The following is an 18,763-nucleotide window of genomic DNA, read 5'->3' as shown; positions in this document are numbered from 1 at the left end:
GACGTTATGGGTTATGTAGTACAAAATCGATACATAGTGTTATCACAGGCAAAAACACTGGAAAATGTACATATAATTAAATCACTTCATACCCATTGTATCTGTGATATCAGAGTTCGAAATATGAAAGTTCAATAGTAATTTCTTGGTTTATATAAACTAGGTAAAGATGGGTTACCGGTAGTTAAAATGTAACTATTGATTCAGATTTGTTAAATTCATAACGTAGCTATTGATTAGTGGCTTGCTTCAGATACAGAGCTTTTATATAATCAGGGTTTTCCAGATGCTAGGGGAGCTTAAATTTTTAGTATATAATTGGGAGCATAACACAAAGCAAGTTTGAACGATGGAAGAAAATACTTTGCTAACCATGCAGTTATGACTTTCATTGGTCATGTATGACTATGGAGTATGACTAGCTTCAGTCCTTCAGATACATAGCCTGTTATCTCAATTACTAAAGATGCTACACATAAAAAAGCTCCTCAGGTCCCACCTCAATCAACATAAGCTTGGTGATAAATTACTTTTTTTCAAAAGATAGACGTAAATTTATAATGCTATCCTCGATGATTCATGGGTGCTATAGCGATCATTGCAGAAAAAGATTTATGCAAAGTCACTACCTTCGCATGAACCATCACAGAAAGTATTTCATTGTGTAATAAGTTTTATAATCTTAGCATTTAAACGCTAATTTTTTGCAAATAAACACGCCACTTTCTTGATATAACGGAAAAACATTTGAGATTAAATGCGTAACTTTCGCAATATAACACATAAGTTTTACATTTAAACGCAAAAATGAAACGTGCGTTTATTTGCAAATGTTACATATCTCGTTACAAAGCCGTCAGAACTCGGGGGCTTAGCTAGGGGAGGGGGGGGCTAACCCTCACCTCCCCACTTTTTTTTGCAAAGTTAGACCTAACCATCAGCCACATAGCGTCAGGGAGGGGTGAGCCCCCCCCCCCCCCTTTTTCTTTCAGCAAACATAATTATTCTTAAATTTACCTTTTAACAAAATTGAAATTTTAATAGTGATATGAAATATGGAGTCATGTATACTAGCCTAGCGCCCCCCCCCCCCCCGACGGATTAGGAATTTCCGTATTTTTTTCTTTTGATTTCTGATGATTGGTCTAACGTTAGCATATGGCCAGAAATTAGTCCTGACTTTTACCCCATTTCATTTGTAACCAGTAACAAGGCACTGTTTTCTGGTGACAAAAGTAACATAACCTAAGACAAAACAAATTATTTTCTTTCCTCTGGATGGTTTAATTTCATCCAGTAACAATGGTTACAACTATATTCTATTGGTGACAAAATGTAACGCAGGTGACGAGCCTTTTTTCTGTTTAGCTGAGGGTCTTATTTTATTTGGTAACAATGGTTACAGCTATATTCTCTTGGTGACATAGGGTAACAGTGGTGACAGTCATTTTCATGATTTACAGGGGGTCTTTTTTAAATTGGTTACATTGGTAACATTGGTTACAATGGTTACCCTAACCCTAACCCCTAACCTTTAACTAACCCTAACCTAAACCTAACTCTATTTTGTAACCAACGTTACCAGTAACCACTGTAACATGTCACAAGTACATCAAAGTTTGAAAATCATTCATAATCAAACAATGTTACCGATGTAACCAATGTAACTGGTTACAAATAGAAAGGGGTAAAAGTCAGGGCTAATTTCTGACCATGTATGAACGTTAGCACCCCCTTTAAATTTGCTTCCGACGCCACTGCGTTAAACCCCTGTCACACCGGAACTGCGTCCTCGTGGCGATCCCGCTGCGTCCTTAAATAATGTAAACGCTAAGGTAAACGCCGTAGAGTCTCCTACAGCGCCGTAACAACGCAAGGGCATATTCGTTCGTCGCGGTGGGATCGCTTAGAACTTTTTTAGAACGTCATGCGACAGCGCGCACTTTGAACATGCACAAAGTGCGCGTCGTGGCTCTGCGTTATGATAAACACGCCGTAGAGGCGTAGTGAGGTCGCAGTGACAACGCCATAAGGTCTCCAACAGCACCACGACAGCTCCGTTCGCGCGCTCAAGGGACGCAGCTAATCGCATTGTAGACGCAGTGATAAGTCAATTGCGCTTGCACGGAGACCTTTTGGAGTCCTTTGGGATCTCACTACGTCTCTATCGCGCTCTCGCTGCGCATCCATAGCGTTTTAACAAGTTGTTTCATTTGGTTGGGTTCACACGGTAACCCCAGAGCTGTTGCTGCGTTCATCGCACTCTCATCACGTTTCCTCTGCGTTTATTTGTACCGCGCTCTCACGGCGTCTCTAGTGCCACGAACACTCGAAAAGTAGCATTTGATAATATTCCTGGACCTATCAAATGACATAGATGAAATTTATGACATTTGGTTCCGATGTTTTCAGAGTTTTTCTATGTTTTCTAACAACTATGATAACGGATCTTTTTTGCAGATCTAACTGCTAAGAGTTTTGTCCAAGTCCTTCACAAGTTATTTAGAAGTAGTTACCTTTCAATTACAATGTACCTATTCATCAAAACAAAACAATTTTTTATCATTTATTTACTAGTTGTAAATTCTTGTTTGTTTCTCATACAATTGTGCAAATTAACATTAATCTACCAAGAAGTAAAGAACGTCATGTGGACGCAGTCAGCGCGCAGAGCACGCCGTGGACGCGCGGTAAAAACTCCTAGCACGTCATGAGCGCTCGGTGGCAAGTAGAACTCTGTGAAAGCGCAGTTACAAGCCGTGGATTAAGTGGCGTATAGCTTTCATTGAAGCATGGAAGCACGTGCTTCCACATTATTTTGTAAAAAAAAATAATAATAATAATAATAGAGGTAAATAAAACAATTACTTACTTAAAATATTATAAATTGAACTCAAATAAATTAATATAAATAAAATTGGTAAAAATTTTGAATAATTTCACAACGCAGTTTTAGTCAATCTGATTAATATCAGATCCTTTGATTCGCTCACTCAGATCGCTGTAGTGAAAACTCATGTCAGGTAAACAATGCTTTTAAGGTGTAATATCCCTCAGCTATTAATTTTGCCATGTATTTTTAAAAAAATGATTTTCATCAAAGTCAATATCAATCGATTCATATAAAACAAAGTTTAAGTGATGAAGCGCTGCTAGATTTTTCAAAAATTGATAATAAGTCTAAAGAAAACTACACATAGTGATTAGAAAAAGCAAAATTTTCATAACCAAAATAGTCATGTAGATATTGCATCATATAAATACTTTATCATTATGATTAATTTCTTGTAATATTTTGTAAAAGTGTTTTCTTTACTTTTTTGCCCCCTGCTTCAAAAGAGCCCTGGGGGTCAGTTCGTTGCGTTCAAATTCTCTTTTTCTATATTTGAATTTAGATAAGTGTTTCGCCTTCCAACATAAATTGGGACCCAGCATCACCTCCTTTGTTGTTAATTGCCTCAATAATTGTGAGTTAACAGAAACAAAGTGATATTATTTTCTACAAAAGTTATCTCTCTTATCAGAGGGACATTCAACTTTCAAGTCTCTCGGAACTACATGTATGCGTACAAACAGTGGTCTATAGACACAGACAAAACCATTGACGCTTTTGCATTAAAGAAAACAAGAAGACTGGGCTTTCTCTTTGATAAAGATAATTAAATTTATACAATAAATTGTGTCATGTACAAATGTTTTTGTTTTTTTTTGTTTTTTTTGTTTCGTGAAATGAAAAAAAAAACACCATTTATTGGCTTAAGTCTAAAGAAATTAACAATATTAAATTACAAATACATGTACGCCGCATAATTTAAAAAAAAAAATCGCATGAAAAGCTTGAATTTTGCACAAAAAATACATTTACAATTGAAGAAAAAATGTATATTGGAGATATTAATTGTGAAAAATGCGTCAGCTTCTACCCTGGAATTTTGCTTGAACCGAGATGTCTTTTACGTGAGCCGAGGTGTCTCAAATTTTGGGCCGACCCGTCTTGGCCGAGGTGTCCTGGGGGCCGAAGTGTCTTTGGGCCGAGGTGTCGTTGGGCCGACATATCTGACATTCCCATCGTTTCTACGCACCCCGTGCACGAAAAGAATAAGTACGAGTTAATTTCTCTTTATAACGGGATGTCGACCCAGGCAAAAATTGTTTTGGGTCTTTGTGGTGTATTTGTAGCGTCTGCAACGGTCTTTGTCGTATATGATTCCTTATCAGAGAAAACAGTAAGAATACTAGTATATCTTAAGAAATGCAATCTTTCTACTGACCATAGAAAGCAGCGTGCGCCGTGCGTTATGTTGCACCATGGACAGTCAAATTTCCTCTGGTTAATTGTATAACACGTAAATTTTGGCATGTGTTCCAAAATTTAAGCGAAATTCTTTATTTAGAAAAGAAAATATCGGCAAAAATCGTACCAGTTTGATTTTTTTTCTCTAAGAAAAATATTTGTAGAATACACCATTCCGAATTTCCTCGTATGTTTGGCCCATTTGGGCAGGTGTATCCATGAATTGTACCATGATCCATCCCTAACAAAAATTTACATGCCCAAGAAAAAATTCACAAAATTGTTATATTCATTTATTTTTTATTTGCATTATGTTTATATTCTCTCTGGTCATATATTTATCCTTGTAATCCAACTGTTTTGCTGTAGACTACTAGTGTGCGACCAGTTTTCGCCAAGTACCATTTCTCACCAGTACATTGTGACATCATTTTTCGTCTATAATTTTATGTGTTGATGAAATGACGTCACAATGTACTAGCGAGAAATGGTACTCGGCGAGAACTGGTCGCACGCCAGTAGAGCTTGTCTGGTAGTAGATTCAGATATAATGATATTTCATCATTTTTTATCTTTTTAATAATTTACATGTCATTATGCCATCTGTAGCCAAAACAATGCATTTAACTGGACAAAATTAAAGACAAATTGACATTCAATCGTTTAATATGAACAATTATGCCAGCCAATTTGATGGGGTTCCCATTAATTTAAAAAAACAATAAGACTAATAATTGTTACCATTAACATAGGAATGCCTTTCATATCATTTACAAATGCAATCAAGTATTGCAAATGTTTGTATAATTAAACAAGTTAATTTGCACAAAGGTTATTCATGGTCGTTAATTTATCGAATGAATCAATGTTGAAAATGAAAAAAATGGCAACATAAATACGATATATGGTATAAAAGCTTGAAGTTTTACGTGCCCCTTGGGTTTGCAAGTGTATAAGTTTCACATGACCACTCCTGGGATTTGTCGAAGACTGATGTCATGGGAGACTTAATAATTACATAAGTCACTATTCTTCAATTGGAATGGAGACTTGCATTCTAGAAACTTCCCCTATTCTTTGTACATTGTAACCTCAGAGCAACTTTTGAATTGTCCTATAAAATCTCTGCTGAATATGAGCTTTGGCTATTTGTGCAAGTTCAATGTCTGAATTGAAAGCAAAATTTTGCAATACAGCAAAAGTTATATATATTTTCTTAGTTGGGGGGTGGGGGTATCATTTTGAAGCTTGCTCACAGGTACCTCTAGTTGTATTTAATCCTTAATTTTGCCCACATATAAAGTAATGCGCTACCGACTGTTTGTAAAGATAAATCCACAAGCTAGTGCTATGCGGAGTGTGACAGTACTGCTTGAGCCTATAACACACTATCACCATAATGTTCTGTTACAGAAATGACACTGACAATGAGAAATTATGATTCTTTATTATATTTATTCAATATTTTTTCATGTTATGGTTTGTAATTGTTTTTCTTTTTATTTCTTAAGCGAATGCGACGAGGGATTTTGAGAGAGATGGAGAAAGCGAGGGCAGATAAAAAAGCTGAAAGTGTTGCAGAACAAAAGAAATCCTGGAATGAATGGAAAGAAGCAAAGAAGGCAGAAAATAGAAGAAAACGAGAAGTATGATTTTTACTTGTAACACATAATTATGTAACAGAATACCATAAATGAATTCTGCTACTTTGGTCAAAATCAGTCTCAAACTCAACTAATGCTTTATTGATAACAATCGTTATTAGATGGAATTCTTCATAAGAAATGAGTTATGGACAAGGGAATAAAGGTAGAATTACTGATAGATTTCCAAATTCAGCCTACCAAATTCTGATTTGCCTTATACATAATTAAACTGGTTGTTGAGTTTCTAGTTTCTATTGTGTTGTAATAAGAAGAAGGTACAGTTTCTTTCAATATTAGCCCAAAAATTCAAAAGTTGTTTACCGGTAAATCTCTTAAAATACACATATATCATCTTGAACCTGTGTGTATATAAAATACCAAGTTATACACTTATATCATGTTTCAAAAAATACCGTAATTATGACTTCAACAGTTTGGCATATTTCTAAGATTTGGTCGAAAATTATTAAAAATGGCCGGTTTTCTTATAGTTTTTTAAAGAGGAAAATGTGTCTGCAGCGGTTGCCCACAACGAAATTAATATATTTTATGGGATATCAAATGATACAGTTATTATGTGAGTTTCATCGTGGGTGACAGCTGCGGACATATTTTTCTACAGTGCTCCAAGTTGCGACTAAAACGGACGCATTTGCGACCAAAATTTCATAGTAACTCGCATTTTTGCGACGGAGAAAATTTAGACATGTGATCGTCTCGTGATCGAATTTTGTCGTGATCGGGATCGAAATTAACAAAAAATCAACTCTCAATGTTTGAATAAATGTTAGCTTGAATCAAGCTTTGCTGGAATGTAGATTAACATTGTCAATCACGTGGCCACGATGACTGATTAGAATTAGCAGTGAAGATCCTCCTATCGAGGAATTTAAAACTAATGCTGTTGTTGAACGCTGGTTTTCTCAGAAACGTAATGTTAAATATGAAGGATGGCCAAGGATGGTCAATCACGTGGCCACGATGACTGAATAGAATTAGCAGTGAAGGTCCTCCTATTGAGGAATTTAAAACTAATGCCGTTGTTGAACGCTGGTTTTCTCAGAAATGTAATGTTAAATACGGTATGAAGGATGGCCAAATGCCATCCAAATTCCACAATAGTAGACCTTCAATCCTGCTGGCTGCATATTTTAAATTGTCAATTTGTTAAAGTGTAATAAAGGATATATGTTACTGTATATTCAGAAGTCTTTATTATTTGTTTCATATTTAACCTGTTTATAAAATTATTATCAGTTATTATGGCGAGTGAATTTTTTTTGATGACGACCATAAATTCTAAAATGGCGACCTAAAAAAATTGTTGTGTAAATAAACGTTACATTTAAATTTCTTGTGATATTTTAAAAATCACTCTAAAACAGGGCCAAATTATACTGAAACTGTACCTAGTTCTTTATTTTATATACCCAATGATTTTCCTTTTTTGATGCTGTTAATTTGACGCAGTTTGATCCCATTTTCTGAACACTATGTTGTGTTTCTGATTCCATATCACCACTCTCTGAGACTGATGACATATACAGAAAAAATTGTCAAATACAAACTGAGATGTAGCAAAATCTAGGATAAATCGAAACTTGTTGGGTTTCCTGGTCAAATTCTTTACAAATTCTTGCAAGCTTTTATGGGTTATAAAGAACTCGTTTATAACAAATTCACAAATAAAGCAAAATGATTTTGAGATGAAAAAATGATTTAGACATGAAAAAACACTCAAAATTTACATTGTTTTAATTTAAAACTTAGCAATACCAAATGAAATAAATGTTTGAATGAATTAATTTTCACAAAAATCCTGATATTTACCATCTTATCATTTTAAGTTTCTAGAGAAGATATTTTATTTCATGCCTGCATAAGTAAGCACAAACTGGGGTCATCTTAAGGGAAAAAATCCCGTAATAATTTTGAATTGCTTATGACATTGTATTAAGAAATCATTACCGGTATATGGATATAACGAATTATGGATATAGCAAAGGAAATCCACTTGTTCTTAGGACTTTGCTATAACTGAGTTACTGTAGTACGGTATACAATGAACAGCGTTTGTGTTCTAAAGCACATTAAAGAAGAGTTCTTTTTAAATGGTAGTGGTTTTTAGCTGACAAAGATGATGTCAGGGGGACCTTATGCTATACCCCAGCATCAGCATCAGAAACCAGACCTGGTTTAAGTTTTTGGAGCAAGTCCTGTATCTCAGTTACATTTGTATTACTCATCCTACTTTCACCAAATTTGCATGGATGGTGCATCTGGACCTACTTATGGACTTTAAAGACTTGGATGCTGAATCTGGGCCATGAATTTCAGATGCTGGAGGAGGTTAAGGTTTTAAGCTTTTAGAGCAGGTGCCCTTTGATGACTATATCTTACTTACTACTGGTCCTAACATCACCAAACTTGCATGGATGTTGCGTCTTTGACAGGCTTGAATGCAGAATCTGAGCCACAGGTTTTGGATCCTGAACGAGGTTAAGGTTTTTGGAGCAGATTAAAGTTTTTTGAGCAGGTGCCCTTTCAAGACTATATCTAACTTACTACTGCATGGTTTTAACTTCACCAAACTTGCGTGTGTCTTATGATACTTATACCCTCAACAAGTTTTTGGATGAAAAGCCATGCAGATACCAGATAAGGGGAAAACCATGTTAACATTATTTCATGACCTCTGTTCCTCAGCAATAATTGATAAGTGATAACACCTATTAATCCAGAAATAATTTGATTTTTACTATTAAAAGTTTGAATTAAATGTACCAGGGTATATTTTCTTTAATTAGTAGAAAAAATATTATTCCTCTTTTAATATGAAGGTACATGTAATTATTAAACAGATTTCATTTATATGAACTGCATAGAAAGAGGAGTTACTGCCCTTTTAGTACAGGTAATCAGTATGTTAGAGCTCTCTTTATAAAGGCCATTGAAGGGCTCAAACTCCAATACAAATCAGACATCTTCTCTCTGAATCTTTTTAGGTGTTGGGTTTTTTAAATTTTCAACTCCAAAAGAATTAGTAAAACACATTTTGAAAGCAAACCAACTAAACCCCACCCCCTCCTTACAAAACTTTAAAAAAAAATATTTATATACAGCCGAAAAGTAAAATAAGTATCGGTTATTCTGTGTGAACACCAAAATGTGATAGTGAATCTATTCATGATGTTTCTGTAGTTTATGTAAAAATGTTGCTTCTGTTCCTAGTTTTAATGGTCATTGTCCTATTTGCAAAAACTGGTGTGAAAACCTTGCATCTTGATTCTGTTTGATAAGTGACTTGTCAAAAGCTTCCTTTTATGATATACTGTAAACGTAGTACATTTGGCTGTGTGTTCTATTTAGTGCTTTTGGCAGAATGCGGTGTCCACTAAATCAAGTACACCGCTAAATGCCATGCACATATGTATAAGAATAGTCACATTCAGGAATACGCTAATTCAAATCCACGCCAACTTGTATACAAACTAGATTCCACCAAATATTGTACACGCCAAATATAATACGTTTACAGTATCAGAAGCTTGTGATTATAGGTTGTTTCTCTCCAACCTCCTAACCAGTTATTTGGGGTGGGTGTTGGTATATTTTCTATCATTTTAATTTATGCATCCAGACATTTACAAGCACATTATCCGCATTGTCTCAGTCTGTGTATCAGTAAATGAGTTTGGCTGGTATTATACACCTACTGGTACCACAGATTGGCTTCTATCCAGGGAAGGTACATAAGGTGGATAATGCAATAAATAAAAGGCTTAAAGGCATGTAATGTTTACCAGAATTTATAGGTATACTACAGTGGAATTTCAGTATTTCATAAACAAAATTGTTTAAAATTTGGGGAATGCAAAAATCAATTAAGAGAGAAAAAATTGATATCTTAAAAAATTAAGATCAAGACCTATAGATTTCTACAGTGATAATCTCTCGTTCATTGGCAGAACAACTAGATTTAAATTTAAAACATCATTGTTGAATGGTCTCAAAGGGACATAAAACAACAAATTATTTATTTGTAGCTACATAGCTTAAGGTAGTCCTATACTCGGCACTAAATGGGCTCAATCATTAAAAGCTTAGCTTTAAATGATAAATATACATTCTAGCAATACATATACAAAAGAAAATATGTATGTTTACATGCTAGTTTGTTTGTTATCATCTCTCAGACGGGTGTACCCCTTTGCGAAAATTATTGACAATTATGAAATTTGCCAGACGTCCGTTTTTCCTTAAAATAATTACCAATTTTGGGAAAATTAGAACTGAACATACAAAATAGAGTATAAATATATATGTTAGCCATATTTCATTAATAATTTTGCGCAATTTTTGTAAGTAGGTACGCTTTATGGACCTGATGTATCAAAATAGAATACAAAAAATGCAATGCTAGTATCGCGTTTGGTAATTTTTTTACTATTTTATGGATTCAAACTTAAATTCATGGTGTTTATTCTATAGATTGACATCTTAGAAAAAAGATTTGGTAAAATAAATTATATGTTGACGGATTACTTTTTACGCTATAAGCTCTAAACCAAGTAGACCCTGACGAAAAAATCCGTAAAAATCACATTTTGCTACAGTTTTCTGCCTAGATCTGTCAAGTATGTGAGATATCATTTAAACATTAATTAATTGACGATTGATTAAATTCGAAATAGCTTCTGTCTCTAAATTTAAACTGGTTTTAGTAATTCGGGAGGGGGGGGGGTCAAAACAAAGAAGATATAAGCATACCTGAGATTCTGGTTAATCAGAAACTTCTTTTTTCATTTTACTTTAACAGAATCGAGTTTCTCAACATTAATCATTTTTATCTCTCATAGAATACATATATTACCGTTCTAATTGCTTATTATTGCCATTGTTTACAACAGCGATGTAGAGCAAAATCAATACCGGGTATCAAAAACGCATTGTAAAAGTCGAACCAATATTGTAAAATCTGTATTATGACGTAGTGCGATACTCGGACTACTTTAAATCTGAATTATTTTTCCATATGGGCAAAAAGGGTGTAAACATTTTCATTTCCTGTTGGCTTGAATTATAATTTTTTCATAATAATTATAAGGAAACTGACCATGTGTATTTCCAAGTTACTATGTTTACCTCTTTCTATGCATCATGTACCTTTGGTTTTATAGCCATGTTCATATGACATCCACCCAAGTCTTAGCCATTTTTGAGTGACAGTCATACATTGTTAATGGTTAAGTAGACCCAAAAAATATAGCACTGTGAAAACTAATAAAAAGCAATATCTTAGCATTTTACCATGGCACAGCAGCTCATTTTGGCAAACTTTTTGTTCAGTATCTTTATTCTTCAAATTGTATGAAAAGGAAACATTGCATCTTGATATTTTGCCTGTATTTCTGTGCATACAATATATGTATTGTGTTTTGATCGAAATTGTAGACTTCCTCATTAAAGTTTCCTGTTATTTGACCGTTAAAGTTTGCATCCTATCAAATAGGATATGGCTCATTTCCCTAGACACTCATATAGCTTTCCAAAAAATTTCATATAAATATTTAGAAATGATTTTGGGAGTGTTTATGTAGGTAATATAGCAAACGAAATTTGGAACTTTATTTCTAAGCAGAGTTAATTATACATGTTATGTATATAGGCTATGTAGCATTTTATAGGCTATGAGGCATTACTTACTGCATTTATATAGAATAAGATGTTGCAGGTATGCAATTTCAATTTCTTTATTTACCAACTAAAGGTCCTCAATGCACATGCACAGATACTTAGAAAACAAAACAAAAATACCTTAAGTTTTATAAAATATGATAAAATTAAGTGAAAAGCGCTGATAGTAAACTTCACATGTAAAATGGATTATATACCTCACTAGGTAAATTGATACATGTAAAAACATGTATATGTATGCACTAGTACTTATATTATGGGCTGAAACATGCTAGTGTTATGCAATCATAACAAGCCCTGACCACCACAAGTAGATGAATATTTGAATTTACTGTAGATAGCAAATATTCGCATGGATCTATACATGAAAGTAATGAATAATTAAGAATAAATGTGAAGTTAACATTTAATTATGCTATCAACACAGACACATTCCTGTAACCCCCACCCCACCTGTTTTAAATTGGACCATATCTCTTTGTTATGTTTCTGTGTTTGTTTCTTAACATTTCCAAGGCCTGATTCATATTTTCCATAATAACTTGACGTATAATCAGAATATATATGTTTGGATGCATACATAGATAACATGACAATTATAAGTAGGACATATATAAGGATGCACATATTATAAATATGACATGTTGTTGATATTTACATTTCAAGGTACAGGCGACATATGCCTGCTTTGACTTTGTACAGTCAGAGCTTAATTTCTCAGTTTCCTTCCCTAATCTAAAATTTAAGAGTTTTTCATTGTTATCTTTGAGGAGAATATTGACTTTAAGTTTTTTGCTATGTTTGTCTGTATTTTAAGTAATAATCTTTAGTCATCATCTGAAGTACCTGTACATAATGATTGTACAAACTTCACATATTATCAATACTCTAAGATTAAATAGTATATCTGAAGTGTTTTAAGGAGTATTTTATCATAAATCAAATTATATATCAGAGTACAATATCTTGTTTCAAGTGTGGTTTTACATGTAAGTGTTCGTCAAAAAAGCCACAACTGGAATTTTGTGGAACTATAGCTGACATTTCCTCTTAAATATCAATACATTTGTTTTTCCATTTTCAAAATCACATAGGTATCCGTTGTCTCAACTGATATTTATCTTTTTTATCAGAATTGTAGGTATTACATTGATTTCAGCAAAGCTATATAAATTTTCATTTTCAGAGTTAATATTATTCAAATCGTTAGTTAATATTGATAACAAAAATTTGATTAAACAATAAATAGGGATATTTTTTATGCCCCCCTTCGAAGAAGGGAGGGCATATTGCTTTGCTGATGTCTGTCGTTCGGTCGGTCCACCAACAGTTTCCGTTCATTTTCTTTGCAAAGGATAAACATCTGGAAATGAAATTTGGTATACAGGTTTATTATGATAATGTCTAGGTCAAGTTCGATATTGGGTTCGATCGAGCAATTTTCAACAGAGTTATGGCGTTTGGACTTAGAAAAATTCGAGTTATTTGCAGTTTCCGCTCATTTTCTTCGCAGAGGGTGCACATATTTATATGAAATTTGGTATGCAGGTTTATCTAAATAATATCTAGGTCAAGTTTGATATTGGGTACGATCGAGCAATTTTCAACAGAGTTATGGCCCATGGACTTAGAAAATTTGAGTTATTTGCAGTTTCCGCTCATTTTCTTCGCAGAGGGTGCACATATTAATATGAAATTTGGTGTGCAGGTTTATCTAAATAATATCTAGGTCAAGTTTGATTTTGGGTATGATAGAGCAATTTCCGACAGAGTTATGCCCCTTGGACTTAGAAAAATTCCAAATATTTGCAGTTTACATTCATTTTCTTTGTGGATGTTTCCAAGGGAGGGGGGTATAAGTGTTTCACAAACATCTCTTGTTATTATATTGATGCTGTGCCAGATCTCATACCAATTCTTGTCCATGCACTGCCATCTTCATTTAACAGAACAAGTTCACTATTAAGTTCTAGCCATCTTTTCTTAATCCCCAATATGATTGGGCATCAGTACATGTATATATGTATGTATGAAATAAACATACAGTAATACGAATATACTCTTGATTGGATCTGGAGATCAGATTTGACTAGATAACAAATTCATACCTATGGAATTTTGTTGCTTAGCATGAATCAGTCCAGTACTTTGGATCAATCATTTATTAACCAAATAAGATTTCATTGGCATTTATTTTCGTCACGAATATCGTAATCTCTTTGTATTTATTAATACTTGGGTTGAAAAATTCGTCATGGATTTAATTTCGTTGATTTATACTGCCCATGAAAATAACAAAATTAAATCCTCAACGAATATTTCTGCCTTTACAGTATATTTGTAATGAATTAGGATTGTATTTCAGAATTTGTTGGAGATGCTAATTTGTGAGTACAGAGTATCCACAAAAATTGAGCCCCCATAAATATTACTGATTAGACATTATATGCTTGCAAATGATATGCAGTGAACAGTAATCAATTCATCTATACAAGCTATAGAGAACATCTTGGATAGCAAGAAGAATTTAAAGTGTTGGAGTATTTCAAACAGCTGATTATCAATATAATTGTTTTATTTTATTAAGCATCAGGTATTGTCTGGGAATTTACAGAGAATGAGTCTGTCTGGCAAATATCTTTTACCATGTACCCTACAGACAAGCATGTACATTTTACTGCATTGTTTGTGTTTTCTTTGGGGAAACATGAAATGTTTACAAGTTCTAGAGAATGTTGCCAAATGCACTTGCATTTTCGTATGTATACATGAAATTGGAATTTACAGTAATGTAGCCACTGGGTCAAGATACCATGCCAAAGAACTTCCGTTGAATTGAATGATAGCTGTGATAACTCGGTACATATTGTGGAAGCAGTTTAACACAATGTCTACATTTTAAGCTCTTAGAAACCTCAAACGATGCAGAAATCCTCAGAATTACTTAACCCACTGTGTGGCAGTTTGAGGTTTATCTCACTATTACAAGTAGGAAAAAAAATGAAGGAAACGAAAAAAAAAATCAGATTGTCATAAAAAATAGATCTGATACCCTGCGGAGAGCTGGCTTCTCATTCTCTCTGATTCAGAGAGTCACTCCGCTCTAGGTGTGGTATTTCTCACCATTAAAAAAATCATTTTCAGGCCATTATAAAGGTCGATAGTGAAACTTGCTTTGTCTGGCAAATTTAGTGAAGATTTCTGGATTCATGGCATAGAGATGTTTGGTATGCGGATGGTTTAATCTGTTTAAGATCATATGTGTGTTACGTCTGTATGGAGAAAAAAAAATTGGGGCTATTTTTGTTTGCAGGGAAAGTGTAAAAAAAAAAGGGGGTATTTCTCGGTTGGATAACAATTCTATTTTTCAGGAACGATAGGAAAATGAATGCCTCTGTAGAAGAATTTCTTGCAATGGAATTCATATATATTGTGACATTAAGTACAAATAGTTAGGATGTTCTCACCACATCACCTATGTGCTATATATTCTGTGTTAGAGCAGAAACAGGTAAATACAGTTGGTAAATACATCATTCTACAGTATAAATTTTACAAACTGTTAAATGTCCATTCAAATTAAGCATAGTCTTAACTTAAAACATTTAGGAAAAAGCTTCTTTATCCATACCGGTATTTATTAATTATCAGCATGTACTTGAACTTGCAAAAAAACACAAAAGGCACCATTTTAGAATAATCATTTACCGAAAACCATTTTAAATTTCATTTACTGGTATTTATTTTATTATATACGGTAATAGTTTTCTTAATAGAATTTTCATATGATATTCATCTACTAAACTTCATCCTGAATGTTCTTGTCAAGAAAAGTCAGTGTACTCGTATGCATTATGGATTTGTTTGGTAAATCCATCTGTTTGATTTTTTTAACCAGGTTTTCCGAAGGAAAAATCCGGTTATTAAAATGGTGAAAATGGCGGGCGGGCGGCTGCCAAAAGGGTACCCTCATTGTACGGATAACTCCTCCTACAGTTTTCAAGATAGGAAGTTGTTGTTTTGCAGATCAATTGTACATATATCAGAGGTGTGCATATTGCTAGGATTTTGATTTCTGATAATTTATGAAAAAAATACCAGCTTTTGAACTTAGACACTTTTTGGCAAAATGTTGCAGACGGGGGTACACCATTTCACTGGATATGGGTTGACATGGATTATGGTTCACATAAAAGAAAACTCGGTTTGCTGTCACATTGACAGCTTTTCACTTGTTTAATTACATGCATTTAAAAAAAACAACTTTGAAACATTATAGATCGATGCGTGAGATTCCAAACCAAAAGACTGTCATGTATTTTACTAAGAATGGTCATAGTGTGAAGGATATTCAAACAATTAACAGGTGGACACCAGATGCTGTATTGTCTGCCCTTTCCCCTTTTTTAATTGGATAAAAAAAAAACCACTGGCAGTGATTTTTATGACCTAATTATCTAGCTTATCTTCTCTTTGTGCAAAAGATATTTTACTTTTATGTGCATCAGGAATATTTGATAGCTGAGGAATGCTAAGCAGATGAGTGAGGTTGATGGTCAACAAATGTTAGTTAGTCTGTGGTCAATGTTGGCAAACTTAAATGTTATTGTAATGCTCTGGTATATTTCCAGTCTGGAGCATTATCGTGCCAGATATACGTGAAAATGACCAATGAACTGTGTATTGAGCCTTTCATTTTAATTTATGACTTTTTCAGGAGATGAACACCAAGACGGAAACTATTGGCAGCTGATCCAGTGAAACTTCAGTCTGCCTCTTGTAGCCTAACTGGATGATTTACAGTCAGAGAGAGATACCTGCCAACAGAGATACAGGAGAAAAGTGTTATGTGAATGGAGAACTTGAGTGAATGTTGAAGCTGTTAAAAAAAGAAGTATTCAAGAGATTACATAAGTGATGGGATCATGACTTTTTTTATAACTGTCAGTGCTTAACCATCATGTGTATGTTGTTTGTTGAGTCATATGCAAGTGCTGTGTCTGTGTTGAATGAATACTTATTTATGTACTTGTAAATGTAGTTTTCTTGTCTTTCAGAGTATTTGAAGTGTTTTTCTTGATATTCTTGACATTTATCAAGTGAAAATGTGTGAGAATGTTGGATGTCATTAGGTTGTTGCTTTTACATGTTTGCAACAAATAAAGGTTTCACATAGTGTGTCTACAGATTATTACTTTTAAATTATTCATCAGAGTTCACTTTAAATCTAAATATATTGATAATATATGAAATAAAGAATTATTTTGCACCTGTACTACTTAATGTCTAACTGTCACAGTGATATTTCAATTGCATTACTGTGCTGATTTTGGCATCAGCAACCAAGCAGAAAAAATGTAAGGATTATTTGACCTGGTGTTGTGTCTTATTGACGTAAAAGCAAGGTCTTCACAGTAGCTTTAAACAGAATTTCCTTCTGTACATAATCTGATTGCATGAATTTGACACAATGCTGTTTCCTGTGGTTAGAATATGCAATGGCCTTGCAATAAAATCAAGTGGTATATGTCAGGGTGAGAAAATGAATAACCCGTTCAATTTAAAAGTTGCTTAAAATAGCTTCTATTTGGTCTATGACACTTGAATAGAATTTTATGTTTTATAGAAAACAAACTTTGTTATTGAAAGATTGCAGATGCTCACAACTCTGACAATCAATGTAAGCTTAGGTTTTCTTTTATTTTTTATAGTCGAGAGGTCTCTAGTCAAGACATCTTTCCAAGTCAAGAGTTTCTGATCCGCTCCGCTATACATTTATACAGAGCGGAGCGGATCAGAAACCTTTTACTTGGGAAGATGTAGTTAAGAAAGAGGATCCATCTAATAGAAATGAAAAAAAATGAAAGGTACCATCAGACATCATTGACCAATCGTTAGTGTAGGTTTTGTACGTTAATTACATAATGTGAACAAAAATGCGGAACCTGTGTTAGAATAGTTTTTTTTTCAATGGTTAGATCAGGAGGGGAGATCGTAATCAAGTGATTCATCAAATCCACCGAAAGAGTCGACACATCAAAGCACTGTACCTCCTAATACTAAGTATGATTATTTACATGTATGTCCTCTATCTCTCAAAACGCGGCGCTAGACTAATAAAATACGCTCAGGATTTGGATCGGGGAGGAGGGTGTCCAAAACAGTTTCTAATTTTCCTTTTAAATTTGACCTGGATCAATCATTCAATCAAATTTGTTTAGAGGAAACCAAAATGGATTTCAATCCTTTAAATATATAATTGTTTTAATGAAATCAACATACTAGTAATATTAAAGTTACGTTGATTAATACGTGTATTATCGATATTATCAATTCATTTGATTAATGCCACGCTCCAAAGTCATTCAGCAATCGACACAAGATTATCCCTTGTCGGTTGTTTGTTTTATTTTTTCTTGCTGCATATCAAGCAAAAATCAGATTTTGTAAAAATTGGTTCTTCTGTTTAACAATAAAATTCAACTTTCAATATTCTTCATATAAACCAGTGCTTACCACATGTCAATCAAAATAACATTATTTGCATCAACAGGCACCTGACGTTTAAAATATTTCGTTTTATAGTAAGATAATTTTCTCTACTAAATTATAATAGAGGAAAGTACTCGATCTTTCTATAAAAAAAATGATTTTTACGTCAGGTGAATGTGCTTAGATCTATATATATATATATATATATATATATATATATATATATATATATATATATATATATATATATATATATATATATATATATATATATATATATATATATATATATATATATATATATATATATATATATATACACAATATTACATGTACTAGAATTAATAATTTCCGCGGTACAGAGATTAGCGGAAAATAATTGTCTTGTTGATTCGAGGAAAAAATTACATGCAATGAAATTCATAGTTACGTGTCACGTGGTGACGAGTGCATGATTGGTGTTCGATTAGCTCGAGAAATCAATTCTATACCGTCTTTTGACAAAGACGCATCAAATTTTCATCAATAAACAAAAATCAATTTTATTTACTATGATTTAAATGTAAAGAGTTTCCAAATTTTGTTGCAAAGTCCCTGCTCTACCCTGGTAACTGCGCGCATTTTGCGATTTTGA

The 18,763-nt window shown here is 33.5% G+C and overlaps 1 protein-coding gene across 1 annotated transcript; it reads left to right on the top strand.

Moving 5' to 3' along the window:
* Positions 1 to 4,073: 4,073 nt before the first annotated feature.
* On the top strand, positions 4,074 to 16,817 carry LOC128178492 (protein PET117 homolog, mitochondrial-like). The gene is made up of 3 exons (XM_052845687.1): positions 4,074 to 4,226; positions 5,806 to 5,940; positions 16,355 to 16,817. Exons 1-3 carry the CDS (start codon positions 4,131 to 4,133, stop codon positions 16,388 to 16,390), a joined length of 267 nt encoding a protein of 88 aa, XP_052701647.1. The 5' UTR covers positions 4,074 to 4,130; the 3' UTR covers positions 16,391 to 16,817.
* Positions 16,818 to 18,763: the final 1,946 nt, after the last annotated feature.

The sequence above is a fragment of the Crassostrea angulata genome, chromosome 3, assembly GCF_025612915.1.
Source record: "Crassostrea angulata isolate pt1a10 chromosome 3, ASM2561291v2, whole genome shotgun sequence".
NCBI classification, from domain to species: Eukaryota; Metazoa; Mollusca; class Bivalvia; order Ostreida; family Ostreidae; genus Magallana; species Magallana angulata.
Note: the sequence above shows the minus strand (reverse complement) of the source record. Positions and strands in the feature narration are given on the sequence as shown.